We start from the raw sequence: 18,177 nt of genomic DNA on the forward strand, positions 1-18,177 counted from the left end.
TCCTGCCTTCAGTCTCTGGGTGAGCTGGCTAACCGCAACCGTTAGCTTGTAGCGTTAGCATGCTAACGCTAATGCTACAACACACACAAGTTCACCATAATCTACAAAAGAACTACTTACATGTGCGCCCTCATTTAGAAGTCTCCCAGCTAATCCTGCCTTGTAACTGACCGAAGTTGGAGAAACAGCCTTTCTTTTACTGTCTATGGAGCTAGCTAGCTGACATGATCTACATCTGAGCTACTGCGCATGTGCGAGAAGAAGAAGAAAAGAGGTCTCACTCTGTAGCTAAAACAGAGACCAGCTGAAAAGAGGATCTGCAGCAGTGAGAGAGAGAGCGATGCAGTACAACAAAAATATGGTGTTTTTTGAAAATGTAAACCTATTCTGGTACAACCTTAAAATACAATTATGAACCTGAAAATGAGCATAATATGGGCGCTTTAATTGTATGATCAGCACTGTTAGTTTGTATTGCATTTACTGACGGGTGTTTCATATTTAGTCTACCCTCTATAAATAGGGTGGAGAATATATTCACACCTCTCAGTATTACACTGGTGGCGGAGTTTAGATACCATGGTGTAGTGAAATATCTGACAGTTGACACATTTATGCCGTCTCATGATATATATCATCATGCCCAATCCTAATGATTATTTCATCATCAGTTGAGTTAACCTGCATATTATTGTTTTGATTGTTTTGAATGGATTGATTGTTTAGTCTATCAAATAAGTAAAAAAGAATTTCAGTGATGAAGCAGCTCCTTTTAGACTGAAAAATCTTACATAAATTTACCAGGAAGCAAGACAGTGTTTTTTTTCTCTCACTTTTCTTTCAAGTTGTTAGTCTATAAAATGTAAGAAAATAGTCGAAAGTGCTCTTACGAGGTCCCAGAGCTGAAGTCGATGTCTTCAAATTTCTTTTCTTTTTTCAAATTATGTTTGATCAACAGACCAGAACCCCAAAATATTCAGTTTCCAACAATGTAAAACACAGAAAAGCAGAAAATCCTCACATTTGAGAAACTAGAACCAGCAAATGTTTGACATTTTTGCCTTTTTATAAATGGCTAAAACGATAAACTAATGATATCAGAATTTGCCAATCCAACTTATCATTTCAGCAGTGTTGGACATGCTCTCCTCAGTAAGTTTGAGGTTGCTGCATCTATCTATCTATTCCTATCTCACACATACACATCCATGGTTCTGAATTATCAGCTGCATACCAACCAAACTTTAATGCGTGAGTTGTTAAGAGGATAAACACATACTCCTGGTCTGTTTGACTCAGATGTAGAAAGGTTTTGCTGTTGGTTATATAATTAGATGAATTCCCTCCTCAGTTACGGGTTAGCTGACAGGCGCGATATAACCTGTGTTACAGGTGAGATAGTCATTCATATTAGTCTTAGCTGAACCCGTCTGAAGCCTGTTTAAACAGTCATTGACAGAGCAGCAACGCATGCGCTGCAAACTGGCAGCTTTAATCTTTAAAATCTGAAAACCTTGTTACAGACACAGGCTGTTATTAGCAGATTTATGCTAAGCTTGGGGGATATGTTGTGTTGGGTCTTTAGAAAATCCTTCCTTCTCTGACTCTGCAGGTGTTTGTTTTGCAGTAGGAGGCACAGTGAAGGGACTGCAGTTACAAGACAGTTTGGGGGGCAATACTTGTTTGCGTGATATTCAGCTTCTAAGTCCAATACATCCCATGTCATTAATAATGTCTTCATAGTGTCAGCAGGAAGAAATGCTGCACTTGTACAGTAATAAGAAATTCCTAGTTAGACATAACATCTGCCTCAGCAGCCTCCCGGCTATTGCACACTGCAATAAAAATCATGGAAAATGAGGGGTTTAATGTACTGCGATTCTTTTACTGTATAGATTTCCATGATAGATCTGTTTGAGATCAATGTGTTAATTATGAAGTAAATAAAGAGTGATCTTTGTACTAAAAAGACAGTTACTTTGGAGGATATCAAGTTGATTTGTCTAACTCTGATGGCCGAAGTCTCAAAATCAAAGTCAGATAAACTTTGGAATTAGGGCTGGGCGATATTATATCGACATCGATATATGAAGCTAGACATCGTCTTAAATTTTGGATATCGTAATATTGTGATGTGACATAAGTGTTGTCTTTTACTGGTTTTAAAGGCTACATGACAGTAAAGTGATGTCATTTTCTGAACTTACCAGACTGTTTTAGCTGTTCTATTATTTGCCTTTACCCACTTTGTCATTAAATCCACATTATTGATGATCATTATAAACTCTCATTGTGTAAATATTTTGTGAAAGCACCAATAGTCAACCCAACAATATCGCCGCAATAGCGACATCGACGTATTTGATCATAAATATCGTGATATTTGATTTTCTACATATCGCCCAGCTCTATTTGGAATACATTTTTGCATACATTATGAACAGGAGAAATGATCACAGCAAGAAAAAAACAATCATCATATGAGCACCTGACGTTGGTTTTAAGACAGACCTGGACAATTGTGAAACTATCCTTTAAATAATAAAACGATGGTGCTTCTTTGTTAAACTCTCCTGTAGCTCCATACAAATGACTGTTATTCTCATGCCAGGTTAGCAAACACCATACATATTATTGGTAATATACTCTGCACCGTCACTCCTAGGAAAAGCAGCTCAGTCAGTAGATGATACAGTTAAATGCAACTCATTTTCATGACTCATTAGTCACAGCAGAACACAATGCCATAATTATTTGACGTGATCGTTAATCAGAACTTTAAGCCCCAAATGGCCTACCATGTGTTTTGTACTTTTCCCGACTGCACTACATAACCCAGAAACCCATGTTGCTGTCACAAGAACTCGTGAAAAAATCTCAGGTTCAGTCACGCTGATGGCGTTAAGAGAGAAGTTGTTACAGTTTGTACCTACTCAATTAGAAAATACTCATTGTTGTATATACATCCTTAACAATTAAAAAAAAGTATTGTTATTATTTTAATCACTTCATGGAGTGAAAATGTGACACATGAATCATCCAGTATTCCTCACCCAATAACAGACAAAAAGTGTCAAACACTTAATTTTTTGCATTCTCATGAATTTTTCTGCACCAATTTATGGTGCAAATGTCTTTATTTATAATAGGGAAATTAGATTAGGTTTTTTTGGGGGGGTTACACTGGCCAGTTTTGATTATTGGGGGGGGTTTGTAAATTACGCCTATGCCTCCAACTGACAGCTTTCCTCTCACACGGAATAGGACTTTGATGCAGAGAGAGATGGAAGGGAGATTGCGTTCTATTTATAGTACCGTTTGTGAATAGTGGACTAATTTTGCAGAGGAACATCAGGGACAGTTTTCAGGTGGATTTAATTGCCAAGCTGAAGATCGAGCAGGACCGCAACTGTTGTTTTTTTTTAACCAAAAGGACAGTGCACTGCAGACTTTAAAAAGATGCTGTTTGAAGGACACATCTCACTTTTTTTTAATCAAGGTTTATTTTTTCATTTTCAGTTATGAACAACACAGTTTATGCAGTCAATGGTCGCGTAGATTTGAACAAAACCCCTCCCACCTTCCCACCCATCCCACCCCCAGGTAGCAGGCAGTTAAGAGTAATATGAATTACCAAGGGTTACACACATCAACAACAAAAAGAGAAAGAATAAGAATAGAAAAAATAAATAAAAGAATAAATAAAAAGAATACAAATACACACTACCGGTCAAAAGTTTGGGGTCACTTAGAAATTTCCATTCCAGACAGAATACCAGCTGAGATCAGTTGCATTGTTTTTTTAACCAGGGCAGCAGTTTTCAGATCTCATTATGTGCTTACATAATTGCAAAAGGGTTCTCCAATGTTTTCTCAGTTAGCCTTTTAAAATGATATCAGATTAGTAAACAGAATGTGCCTTTGGAACATTGGATGAATGGTTGCTGATAATGGGCAATGTAGATATTGCCTTAAAGATCAGCCACTTCTTTCTACAACAGTCGAGAACCCCTTTTTTTTTCTGTAATGGAAATTTCTAAGTGACCCCAAACTTTTGACCGGTAGTGTATATTGCGTATAAATATAGTGGATAGGAGAAAAAAAGAGAGTAAAATGCAGCAAGAATGCAAATGCAAGCAAAGGAGGGTGTAGGAAGGTCAACTAAAGTCAGATTGTATGTTGATCCCTTATAGTTAGTAACCGAGCATCTAACCCATCTATAAAGTCTAAAAAGGTTCAGACTTTACTCCAAATCAAGTAAAATTTTGAAGTAGATCCTCTCATGGAGCAAAGGATCTTTTCTACTCTCAGTGACTGCAAAACCTCCCGAACCCAGTGCGAAAAGGCAGGAGGCCTCCTTCCACTTGAACAATATTAGTCTTCTGGCTAGCAGAGTGGCGTAGGCCACTAGGTTTGCCTGGGTGGTCTTCAAGTGCGCACCAGCTGGAACGACCCCAAAAATAGCAATCGGAGGTGAAGGTGTAAGCGAGCAGTGCAACACAGTGGTCAAAGATGGATTCCCAAAATGGAGTCAGTTTCGGGCAGGACCAGAACATATGGAATAGGTCAGCAGTGTCCAGACATCTCACTTTCTTACTTTTTAAGGAGCTGTTTTCCTATTTAGTCCATGTAACTAGATTCTGTAAAATCAGTGACAAGCAAGACAGACGCCATCCTCTGCTGACATTTAGCAGATAAACCTGTGATGGAAAGTTCCATGTTTGTCAGTTATGCAGGTTTAGTTTTACATGGCATGAGGTGCTAATTACTGCACCTTGGCCTCATTAGCAATGTCTTTCTCAGACAAATAACACCATGTAATAATCCCCTTAACACCAATTTTGCAGATTGGAGAGTGGAGAAATTGTTCAGTTTCGTTGGAGTCACGTTAATCCTCCATGCAGAGCCTACTGTATCATTGTTTTGGAGGTTGTTGGCCTGAACGTGCAGCAGGCTGGTCAGCCTAAATTCTAGATGTAACCTAACTCATTCTGCAACGTTACTTTGAAGTTACACGTCACACACAGCACTGTTTTAATCAGAATTACCTCCTTGGTCCTAAAAAATGGCTTTTACCATGGATTAAATAAGGGATGGTTAAGAGAAAGAGGGGGAAAAAAAGAGCCTGGGAGGAGCAGTGCCTTGTACTCTGACCACTTTCGAACTAAAGTTGAAAGCTAAGCAGACTGGTTGGAGTGACTAGAGGAAATGATGAGGATTGTCTGACCTGGCAGCCTGTAGACAGAGGACTGACATGTTCATTAATGTATTCTCTCATCTGGAGACTGGAGTCTAAATCTTTATCACTTTGTGTCAAGGGAGTGTTTTAACTCATCTATCCCTCAAAGATGAACGAGCTCATTTAGTTATGTGTCAAATACTGTATGTCCACCTACAGGGTCAGTCTGCAGGCTGTGACAAGTCTTAAACAGCATTGATTTTAATTTACTCAACAACTCAAAAGTCTTAAATTTCACTCTTAAAGGTCTTACATATTCTTTATAGCTGTTTTGGCCAGTAATGTTGGTTATAAAACGTTTTCGTATGGGATTTAAGCAAAAATCCTCAGTGCTGTTGTTCCAAACATCTGACTTTAAAATATGTGGACCTTAAATGAATTTCAGTTATTATTTTTGGTTAATCCATCCAACCATCCATTTATCCTTCCATTTTCTGTTGCAGGTCCAGGTTGTTCAATGACTAATGAATAATGTTATTATGAATTATATTGCTGTGAAATTAACGTCTATGAATGTCATTCATGCACTTAATAAATCATTTTAGGCCATATTTTGGCCGGTATGACCATGAACCAGGTATAAAATTGCATTCTTTGTGGTCTTTATTTAACGTGCTGAACCCTGCAGAAAGCCTATCTATTTTCTAGAGAAAAAAAAAAAGACCCAGAAGTCATATTTCTTTTGCCCTTCAACAACATGTTGCTTCCTGCATTATAAATATTTCACTAAGCCATAAATGTACACAGGTGACTTGCCTCTGGGTCAGCACCGTTGAGTCGCTATCTGCTCAGGACAGCAGCAGCTGGGTTAGAAGAGGGGTTACTTTATTTATGGGGACATGAATAATTTACTCTGTCAGGTTCTGCCAGGGTTCACTCAGAAAATGCAGACATAACAGTACCAAGCGCTCAATCTTTGAAAATCTTTGATAAATCCAGGATTTGCTGAATAATAGGCTCCTTGTCTACAGTGTTTCCCAATTAGACTACTTTTTTTCTATTGTAGTGCCTTACACAACCAGTGGCACGAGGTGATAAATGGCCTGCAGTTTACCAGACATTTGATATTTAGTTTGTTACTTAAGCACATTTTGTCCAAATAACACGCTGTTAGAAGAGCAATTTATATAGAGGTGTTAAAGATTTTACATAGAAGTGATGTGTTGTATTTGTCTAAGGCACATTTTTGTCCGAGGAGGAGGCTGCAAGCTTAATGTGATTTATGCAACAGACCAGATTTATATGGCTTGATGTACATTAGCGATGCTGCTGCAGTCTGTCACCTTCTGCTACATCTGAATGATGGACTGCAGTCCCTCCCTCTGCTGTTGCCAAGAACCGCTGTACTGTAAACGTTTAGCTCTGTTTGCTAGACGCACCTAAAAGCTGTCATTTCATATCCTCTGTGCGTGAAAAGACCTTTTTTGGCAACACGACCCCTTTGTCTTTGGTATCTGGGTAGCTGTAGCTGGGGCAGTGTGTGACTGTGTGTGTGTGTGTGTGTGTTTTCTGTTTTGTTGCTGAGAGAATATGTTCAACTCCGGCTATTGTGTGTCCTCTCTATTGTAAACAGGACATGGAAATCGGAGAGATAAGCCGGCGCTGTGAAAAGAGATCCCAAGTGGACATGAAGTCCTTTTCATCCAGGGAGTCCCAGAAAGCATACTGAGCTGCTGCATGATACAGAAACACACAATCCAAGTGGTAAAACACAAACAGTGTGTGCATATTTGTTTATAATGCTTGTACAGTTAGGTGCCGTTATACTACTCAATTCAATCTATATATTGTGTGTGTGTGTGTGTATGTATGTATGTATATATATATATATATATATATATATATATATATATATATATATATATATATATATATATATATATATATATATATATATATGTGTGTGTATGTATGTATGTATGTATGTATGTATGTATATATATATGTATGTATAGTGTATGTAAAACCCTTTTAAAAAGCAGCCATGCAGAGATTCTCTTTGGGAGCCATAAACAGGGCTAGGACATTCGTGGTGGCGAAAGGGGTGTAGTGATAGTGGACTCCAATGATAGCAGAGAGACAGCTAGGATTATCATTGGTTGACAGGAAAGCCCACAAAGAAATCCCCAGTTTGATGACAAAATCAAAATGATTGTTTCCTGCTTGAACTTGTGCTAAATGCGTCATCAGTCTTTAATCAATCGACAGAAAATGAATCAACAACAATTCCGATAAGCTATTTATCAAGAAACAAAACTAATAGTCTACAGCAGTGTTTCTGAACGGGGGTGGTACAGCAAGACAAATTTTGTTTCAAAAGAAGCTGGCGGCAGCAAAAATAACACCGCTGGCTAAACTATTTAAAAATGGCGGGTTTGTTCAGGACACCCCCGTCTGTCGTTAGCAGTGATGACGCAGTGATTAGTGACGATTCTCTCTGAGCAGTCAGTAGTCTGCAGGTTTTTCACGTCACCTTTTGGTATCGCCTCAGTTTGCTTGGAACCTCGGCGGACGTGATACTAAAAAAAAAAGGACCTGTTAGCAGGTACCAGGGACTTTTTTTATAATGGAAAACCAAAAAAGGCGAGTAGAGGCGAGTCGAGCAGGTACCATGTAGCCTAATGGAAAAACGCTATTAGTGCCAATAAAATCCTGTCATGGCTGCCCCCTCACCACTGTTTGGACAAGTAGAGATCAAGGTGGTCAAAAGGGATCAAAAACAAAAAGGCGTGACAGCGACATCCCACTGAGCCTTACGCAAAACGTCTCTCTGCTAACGAGCATTCCCATGCTAATGATGATGGAGCAGGACTGGCCAAATTCCTTGTGAACGCACCTCTTTGCCCCTACGGTGTCAGTGAAAGACCTCTGCTCTGCGGGGTGTTCACTGACCCTTAGGAAATTGAACTGGAAGTTAGCAACAGGGGATTATTATAGCAGCCGGTGGCGCCTTGACCTTCAGCATTACACATTTGTGATTGAGAGCGGATTTATTTGTTTTGGACTCGGTGGCCCCCTGGTTGCTCGTTGACAGTTACCTCCGGTTTGAAATTCTTTTTCAGTTTTGCAGAATGACTTTTTAATAGAACAAGAAAAGAAAAAAAGTCCAGCAGTCAGAGGTCTCTGCATCACTGTTTGCTTATTATGAAACAAAAGACAGGTGACAAATTAAAGTAAAAGACCACATAAGGTGTATTTGGTTATCCAAGTCTCTACACCTCTACTGGAGGGATGAACATCATTCAAGATATTCCCTCATTTGGTGATTTTGGACCCGTCAGTCCAAGATCTCACGTAGGTGTTCCATTGGATCAAGATCTGGTGACTGTAAAAGCCATAGCATATAATTCACACAGTTTCTCACCATTTGCGGAACAATTTGTTATATAAGCAAAAATTGCAAAAATGTATTGGTTTCAACTTCTTAAATGTGATTATTATTAATGTGATTATTATTTGTATTACGATAGTAAACTATATATCCTTGGGTTTTGGACTGTTGGTGGGACACAAAACACCACCATTGTAATTTGTTGAGACTTAATAGATCACATGATTGATTATTCAAGAAACAATCAGTAGATTAGTCAATAATGAAAATAATAGTTAGTTGCAGTCCTAACTGACACACAGACACGAGACCCAGGTCAATAGAAAGGGACCCTACACAGACACAATTAGTATGAATATTATTTTTCATCTGGCCCAACTCGGGTCCTGGGTGAGTGGGGTTTCAGTTACTAGGACTCAAGTGGACCCACCAGAACCTCTACCTCAGATTGGTCATGTGATTCCTTGGGAGACCACTGCTGTAATAGACTATATACATTCATGTTAACTTTAGTCTCGCATTGCCAGATCTTCCTCCAAAGCGCTGCAGAGGAGGGTCTGGCTAGTCCACACAGCATTCCGGGATGGGAGAAAAACATGCTCTGGTTTATTGCCATTTTTTTTAAACCAATCACAATTGTTGTGGGCGGTGCTAAGTGCCGGGCAGAGCCACGGTGCGGCTGCAAAATAGCCTTGGGAAGGAACTTGTTTTGGTGGAACGTGTACGTTCAAAAGTTGTTTTAGTCGTGCAACAGAAAACTCAGTCTAGCTAGCTGTCTGGATTTACCCTGCAGAGATCTGAGGAGCAGTTAACCATAGTCCTCAGAAATCCACCGGAGTTTAGAATTCCAACACAAAGAAAGCAGTTGGTAACGGACATCCGGCCAAAAAGAGGGACATCTGGGGGAATTTCCGGCAGCACGGAGCAATCCCGGAAGTGGAACGTCGTGGATATAGACTGTTAACTTTAACCTGTTGATCTGCGCAGTGTTACCTGTCAAAGACTGGCTGATAGGGAATGCCTCAGGGTCGACAACAGGTGGACCTTAAGGTGAAGCCCCACAATCTGTCTGTGTTGATTCATGGCAGCAGGTGGATGTGAGGAATGTGGACACGCAGACTGCTCTTCTCTGCCTCAATGATCTCTGTATAGTGTTACTGACAGGTGTGTTTCCTCTGTAAATCATCTGAGACAAAGGATGTCAGTTACAGCGTTGTTGCTTGGTTGAAATAATATAATTAAATGAATGTGAAACCCCACAAACCAATCACTGTCACAGAGCTGATTTCTTTAGAGAGGCAGGATTAATGTACCTGGAGCTTAAGCACATTAGCACAGTGGTCAAATGTGACAACTGACAGGACAACTGCAGGCTGTCTTTAAGTGCGTGTTTAGTTTGACATTCCATGACAAGACATTCGCTTTCTTGGTGAGAGTTATATTTTGTTTGTTTCATTCATACAAAAACTGAAGCTTAAAATCAACAATTTTTGGTTTTTACGGGAGCTCTGTGGACTATTTTGAACTGTTTCCCCCTTTATACTAAGCTAGCTCACTGTCTCCTGGCTGTGGCTTCATATTTAAAGAAATAGTTGGACATTTTGGAAATATAAATAAGCTTATTCGCTTTCTTTGCAGAGAGTTGGATGACAAGATTGATACCACTCTGTACATCAAATATGAAGCTAGAGCTAGCAGACGGTTAGCTTAGCTTATCATGAAGCCTGTAAGACGGAGCTAGCTTTGCTCTTTCTTTTGCCTAGCAGAAAAAACATTTTTCAAATCACTTTGTTGTTTTATGCAGGGCTTTGTGCCAGACTATTTCTTGGCCAGGCGCAGTGACTTTGTGGAGTCTCAAGACTTTATTTTATTAACGTGTAATTAGTGAACTTTAGGGGTGCTAAAGCTAGCTGTTTCACCCTGTTTCCAGTATGCTTATCTAAGCTAACCACCTCCATCTGTTGCTTCATATTTACTGTAATGTTACAGACATGAGAGTGTTATGGATCTTTTCATCTAACTCTGGAAAAAAAGCAAATAAATGTATTTCTCAAAATGTTAGCTGAGATGGCTGTTAACAGAATAAAGAGAGATAACAGCAACAAAAGACGGCAGACAGTTTAACTCTTTTGCTCCTAAATTTTCTCCATCTGCTATTGTAGCCACGTTTTTAGCACCACAGAAGGAGATGATTCGGTGTGAGGTCAGATGTTCTCACAGTATTATGAATTAGACATGAGTGACGGTGTGGTCCTGCTCTGAGAACCGGACAGCTAAGCGTGCAGGCTGATGCTGGCAACATGAGGCCATTTGTGACGTGTTCTTTATAAAATAATCATAATCTCTGGGTATCAGGTGGAAAGGGCTGCTAACTAATGGGATGACCACTAAAATGTTACTAAGTTGTATAAGAGGCAGAGAGTTGATTCTATATATCACCAGAAAGTGGCCACTGATACAATGTTTGATACCAAGCATTTATTATTATTTTTATGTGAACGCATACCAAAGAGAAAAAAACCTAATTAACAAATTAATTTTTCCTTAAGGTGATGAAGGCAATTATTGCCCCCATCCACCAGCATGCCTTTGATCTATCTCCTGTTTTTTGTCAGAAGCACCATTCATTTCTTTGTTTAGGCCATGAAGAGTATCAGATCACCGTAGCCATGTCAACTGTGGCAGTGAGTGATGTGTTGTCCTGAAACAGAACCAGTTTCCCTCCAGGGGAGAGGGAGAGAGGGGGAGAGAGAGGGAGAGAGCGGGAGAGAGAGAGGGGGAGAGAGAGAGACTCAGACTCTTCCTTTCCTTCTGATATGTGAGGAAGACTTGTTGGGTTTTTCCACACTTATTTACCACTTTATTATTAACGGCTTATGTGTTAAATAAGTTATCCTCTGGTGTTTTTGAAAGATTGTTGTTTCAAAACTAAAGTAGTCTAAAAAAAATATTGTCCAATGACTCGCATTTTAGAGGTTTAATCTTCTAAAAGTCTTAGACTAGTAAAAGCACTAGATATGCCAAGTAGTTTGGGATCTACACAGCTGTGTTTCTCAACAGGTATACAATAGGCCAATTTGTCAGTTTGTTTAAGATATCAGTAGGGCTGTCAAAATAACGCGTTAATTTTGATTAATTAATCTGAGAACAAATAACGCAGATTAATCCATTCCATATTGACGTTTGACCCGGAGCCGTTCTAGCCACCATTGGACTGTAAAATGAAGGAGGGAGACGAGAATGTTCTGCCTGGATTATTAATTGGAACATTTACTTGTAAAAATCTTCTTCCTGCCAACCCTGGCTACCGAAATCTGGTTCCACTGATATGTCTGTGCTTCTCTCTGATGCTCTGAAACACAAACACTGCTGCACATGACGCTAGTTAACACTATACTCGACAGCAGCTAACGTTAGCCTACCGCTAGCTAGTAGCTGGATTAAACACGGTTAAAATGCTGACAGCTAACGCTAAACGGTGTGAAGTTTGATTGTGTTTTACTGTAGAGGATTCAACACCGGTATGTAACAATCTGCAGCTGCCGTCGGAGAAACAACACAGACGGTGCGTTCAATGAAACTGGTAAACTACAGGCTCGTGGTGCATTTGAAGTTATTGTAAATGTCCTTTTCCCATCTGATGGTTCAACAGCAATTTACTACTGAAATTAGTTATTGTTATACATTATTATTAAATCATTTCATATGGCCTTAGCAATAAACAAGCCGTTCTTTAATGTCACCAACTGTTGTTTAGTACCCTTTTTTTTCTTTTCTTTTTTTACTTTCTTAAAAAGTATCGGTTCAGGCACCGTTAATTATGTATGCGATTAATTTTGATTAATTAATCACATAGTATGTAATTAATTAGATTTTTTTAATCGATTGACAGCCCTAGTTATTAGTAATTATTTTTTAACTGATTCTCAAATGTGATAATTTTCTGCTTTTCTTGGTCTGACATTAAAGTAAATCAAATGATGATATGTTTCCCAGTAGCCACTACTTTATATTGCTTTATGTATTTTATATAACCAGAGAGCAAAACTCAATTTCATGTTAAAGGGTATTTGCACTATTTTTTTCTTTTATGTGTAATTTAATATAATTTCAGTTAGATTTGTGGTGCCAATGTTAGATTAATTGTATTATTATTTTAAGGCTGCAACTAACTAATTAAATTGTAATTGTTGAAAATCCAAAGCTATTTCATTTACTCTCATGTAAGACTAAGAAAGGCAGCAAATCCTCACAAATGAGAAGCTGGAATCGGGGAAAATGTGGCATTTTTTGCTTGAAAAATAACTTCAACAATTATCCAAATAGTTTTTAGGCCTTTATTGGATAGGACAGCTTAGACGTGAAAGGGGAGAGAGAGGGGGAATGACATTCAGCAAAGGGCCGCAGGTCGGAACTGAACCTGCAGCCACTGCGTCAGAGGACTGAGCCTCTGAACATGGGCGCACGCTCTACCAGGTGAGCTACCCAGAGGTCCGTTTTTCCTTTTAAAAGTACTGTATTTGAGTGAATTTAAGGTCCTCCAAGCTTTGTTATCCAGCAAAATGTGCTGTTTGTGTCTTCTTCGGTCACTTCGTTGGATTTGCTGTTACATTCTTTTCCAGGGTGACCTTGCAAAGCAATCTGACTAACTTTGCCCAATCTCAACTTCTTTTCTGGCGCACTGTGTTGTTTTGTTAATGGCGTTACGCGACAGGCTCTTCCCTATGGCAACAGGTGATTGTGATCTGAATACATCAGAGACCGCCGGTTGTTTTCCATAAAACTACAGTCTGTTCCTCCTGATTAAAATCAGGAAGTCTGCCTGATTGAATTTTAGTAATGGTTGATTTTAACTGGAGTTCATCGTATAGGCCTACTGTCTCAAGAAAATTAAATTAATAGAATTAATTGGATTAACAATGAAGAGTTGGCAGCCAGAAGTAATTAAACAGACCATCAGACACATTACCTATTTATTTATTTATTTGACAAATTCACTTTGCTCATGGGGCCTAATGAATGACTGCCTGATGCGAGAGCCGTAGAGAACCTCTACCACTACATAACACATGACAGTGTTTAATGAGACTATTTGTTCTAACCTGCAATAACTTGTTATCTTTATTAGTGTCCCACTACATGAGAACTACTTAAGAATGAAAATGATACCAGACTGCGTAACAGAAGCTAAGCTGTGGGTGTAATGTCTCTAACCATTACACACCCCAGAGCCTGACTTCAAAGCCCTTCAAAAACAGAAAAAAATCGGATTTGCCATTTCCCTCATTGTGAGCCCCTTTGACTGGGAACCCCTTCTCTTTTGATCTGTCGCACCCCTTAATTTCAGATTGTCCGTGACAACACGCGACGCATGACTACCTCTGTATAATCCTGTCCCGTGTTGTTTTTGTTGCTCTCGAAGGTCCATGGCCATCGCCGCTGCCCGCCCTCTCCCTCTGGGAGGTAACCTTCAAAGGCCCGGCTCAGCACGATGGGCGACCAGCTGAGTGACGGAGATGGACGGATTCAAAGGACGTGCTCCCTTCATTGTGGCCAGATGAAGGGACGCATACCTTCTTCCAGCAGTGAGGGGACGTACGCTGCAGCATTTTGATGTTCTTCAGAGCGTATTGACGCACCTTAATAAAAAAAAAAAGAAGAAAATAATAAATCATTTTCAAAAAGTGGAAATACTGATCAGATATATTCAGTGTGTGCGCACTCTCACCATAGAGCCCATATGCCGACTGATTATCCCTGTAATGCTTGTTATGAGTTGTCCATCGTCAACCAATGAGCCAAAAAGCTGCAGCAGCGGCACCACTTCCTCCATCACCACCTCTGACCCATCCTCTATGTCTGGACACACTCACGCCACCCTACCTTCCCTCGCTGATGCCCCCGACACCTCTAAGCATGAAGCTCCCCCACCTCCCCCCCTGCCGCCCCCACCACCGGGGGCACCCCCGCCCCTCCCACCCCTGGAGTCTACGTCCACCAGCCACAACGCCAGGAAAAAGCGCCGCGTCCGCAGCTTCTTCTGGAAGCCGATACCGGAGGAGAAGGTGCGCGGGAAGCCCAACATCTGGACGCAGGTGGTGCGGCAGCAGCAGTACCAGATCGATGTTCGCTCCGTGGAGGAGCTGTTCGGGCAGCAGGAGGAGGCAGTGACGGGCGAACGCGGGGCGCCACCGGCCGCCGGAACCTCAACTCATGTCTCCAGGTCTCGCTCCTTCAAGGAGAGCAGCAAGGATGAGGTGAGCGGTTGACCTACTGACACTTGCAACACTGGAAAAAAGTTTCTTTTAACAAAGAAGACAGGTGATGGTGGAGTTTAGCGTGCTGACACAGTGATTATATTTAAATCCTCTTAAAGTTAAAGTGGCCCATGTCTGGGAACTAATTCTCTGGATTTAATTTGGACCAAAGAGAGTATTATGGGATTCAAAGGTGCCCTAATTTGTGTTGTGTGCTGATTTTTATCCCCCCAACTTTTTACGTGCTCAAACCGAGGAACGTGTTTTACAGATTTAGGGTTTATATTTTTTATCTTATTTCGAAAAGTAAATAAGAAATTCACAAAAGGCTTTGCTCACCATTAAGTCTTAATGACTCTTAAAAGCTCGGTAAAATGAGAATAAACCAGAAATCTTGCACACTGTCAGTCACAGTCAAGATTCAGGACTGAATCTTACCTTACAAAGTTCTGCCAACTGAAAGATTTTTAAATGAAAAATATTAGATTGTTGTGACTATATTCTTGTTTTATTCTCCGATGCTGTCATTACAAATCTCAGATTCAGAAAATACACAAGAGTCCTGATACCAAACTCCTACATCCACTGCCATTGTTTTTGGAAACCTGTGCAAGACGTGCTGGTTACATCAGGTCCTGAACACACCACTGACCGGATCAGAAAGTCCCAGATTCATAACCATACAATGCTAGAGTGCATAACTCTACCCCGCTCCCACTGTATTAGGATATCCCTGCAGGGACGAGTTAGGTTACAGTGCTCAGTTACAGCTTTTCTTTGAGTGTAGGAAATTAGTTGTTCATAAACAGAACAAAAGCACGCTTGCGTCATTATGGACTCCTGTAAATTAACATGTGAACTGTAAAGCAAAACCTGCGTTCCAGAATAACTCACCTCTGTGTCCCCATGATAAGCTGACTGCAGCTGGTCAAATCTTAAAGTGACTTAAAGTTACTAAACACTCATTTGGGAGTTTGAGGGAATGGCACCATTTGTGCACACAGAAGCATGCTGTATGTCTAGTTGCTAATCGTTGTGTATTACATATTTATAAAATATATTGTCCCAAACCGTACGTTATTATCGTGGTCACAAGGGCACACTATATAATTATATTAGGGCTGCAAACAGCTTTCACTTTTAATTAATCAATTATTCATTAATTGTGTAGTCTATAAAATGTGACAAATGCTGATCACAAGTTCTCACTGCCCGAGATGATGTCCTCAAAGACCAACTAGTCCGAAACCCAAAGTTATTCCATTTCTAATGATATCAAACAGAAAAGCAGCAAATCTTCATACCGGAGAAGCTGGAATCAGTTGATTATTGATATTGTTTGCCAATCAATGTTCTGTCGATCAACTAATTATTTTAGCACTATATTGCATACATTATATCTTTGGGTATGTAGAAGTTGATTACATTTAAATGTAATTGCTTTACTTGGCTTTCCCCCACCTCACCTGTACTCACCGTCTTTCATTCAAACCACAGACGTTTCTAATTGCTATTTAAAAGCTCTAATTAGGTCTTGTGAGGGAGAAAAAAAAAATGTACTGTATAGTCACCTGTTAAAGGAAGGCAGTACGAGCCATCGTTAATGAAGGAGACGTGAGCCAAGTGTGGCCCGGTGGAATTTCAGTGTCCCATAGGGTGACTATAGGTGGTGGTGGGGGACTGTTCTATAGGTAACACAAGCAACAACAACCAGGAGTTGTTAGAAGAAGGAGGGGTGTGTGGGTACATAACCAAAACAACAGCACATTCATGTATCACTGCTTTTATCTGTTTTCAGATCAGCATCCTTGACTCCAAGAGAGGGATGAATGTGGGCATTTTCCTGAAGCAGTTCAAGAAGTAAGTCTTCCACCTGCTTCACTACCTGAGGGAAGAGCTGCTTCCATGAAGCTCAGTGGAGTATGTGACAAATTAAAGCACAAACATGAAAGAGGAAATGTCTTAGTAAGCCTCCAAAGCCTCCAGCTTTGATGCTCCTTGTTATAGATTATCTAAGTCTGTGGAGTCTAAACCTGATATTCCCTCATTTGGTGGTGTTATGATGATGGTGGAGAGTGCGTTTTAAAGACCGCCCCTTGTGGCTTTGTGTCATTTCCTGCGTGTCAGTTGATGACCAAAGCAAACAATAGATGCAACATACAGACAGATAAAGTAGTCAAGGTACAGTTGCTGGGTTGTCCTGTTCTGAGGAGCAAATGGGATGACATGACTTTTGCTTTTATGGAGAGTTGACACATCGATAATGGGAAATAGCACTGATTGGACTGGCGGGTCCAGTCAGATCATAAACTGTGACTGTGAAAGAACATCCAGCACACTCTGTCGTTCACTTGTCCTCACTTTATTACCGCCGCCAAGGAGGTAATGACTTCAGCTCAGTTTGCCCGTTTGTTTGTTTGTCCGCAGGATTACAGGAAAAACTACTGGCCCAATGTTCGTGAAACTTAGTGGAAGGGTGTAGCATGGGCTAAGGAAGAACCCAATACTTTTGAGAGCAGATCTGAATCACTGGGAAGATACACAGATTATTTTTCACTTTCGTTAGCATTGCGAGACTGGGCATTTGTGCTGCATTCATGTGGTGTCTGAATAATCTGACAGATTAGTTCCTAGGAAAATTCCCACTGCATTAACGTTGTGAGATAGGGCATGCCTTGGCGGATGTACCACTGTTCTGCTTTCCACTTAAAGTAATAATCTTGAAGATTTTCATTGAAATAATAGCTGTTAAATCACTCTATCTCCGAATCAGGTAACACAATGGTGATTGAGCCTATGCATTTGCAGGATTATGAACTGGGTGTCAGTGGTGACATTCCCAGTGAAAAATCACAAGCGGCGCACAGTTAGTGACGTGTTTTATATCACCCAGCAATGGTTGCTTCGCCAGAGAGGGTAGGTAGAGCTTTTCACCATCCGTGCTGCCAAAGATAACCTAAGCAGACATCTTTGAGATAAGAACTTTTAGTCAAGTCAATTTTATTTATATAGCCCAATATCACAAATTTGCCTCGAGGGGCTTTCCAATCTGTACAGCATACGACACCCTCTGTCCGTAACATCTCGTTTTGAGTGAGGAAAAACCTCAGGAAGAGAAACCGAGGAGAGATCCCTCTCTCAGGTAGACGGACATGCAGTAGATGTTGTTTGCACAGAATAGACCAACATAGTAAAATGACAGTATGGACAACCAGGATGACAAAAGTATAGATGGATTGTAAACATATGAAGAATGGATCCGGGAGGATGTTGAGCAATTTCAGGTGTTGTACTGTCACACTGCTGGTGGGCGGCCTTGCATAGAAAACAATGGGTTCTGATATCCCACA

General features: G+C 40.3%; 1 protein-coding gene across 1 annotated transcript in view; it reads left to right on the forward strand.

Moving 5' to 3' along the window:
• The window catches only part of fhdc1 (FH2 domain containing 1), a 42,784-nt gene that overhangs the window by 4,156 nt on the left and 20,451 nt on the right, over window positions 1-18,177 (forward strand). The window contains exons 2-3 of the mRNA XM_078263673.1: window positions 13,993-14,827; window positions 16,626-16,687. Coding sequence (XP_078119799.1) covers window positions 14,333-14,827; window positions 16,626-16,687 — 557 coding nt within the window. The 5' untranslated portion in view covers window positions 13,993-14,332. The remainder of the gene's footprint in view (window positions 1-13,992; window positions 14,828-16,625; window positions 16,688-18,177) is intronic.

The sequence above is a fragment of the Sander vitreus genome, chromosome 2 (genome assembly GCF_031162955.1).
Source record: "Sander vitreus isolate 19-12246 chromosome 2, sanVit1, whole genome shotgun sequence".
In the NCBI taxonomy this organism is placed as follows: domain Eukaryota; kingdom Metazoa; phylum Chordata; class Actinopteri; order Perciformes; family Percidae; genus Sander; species Sander vitreus.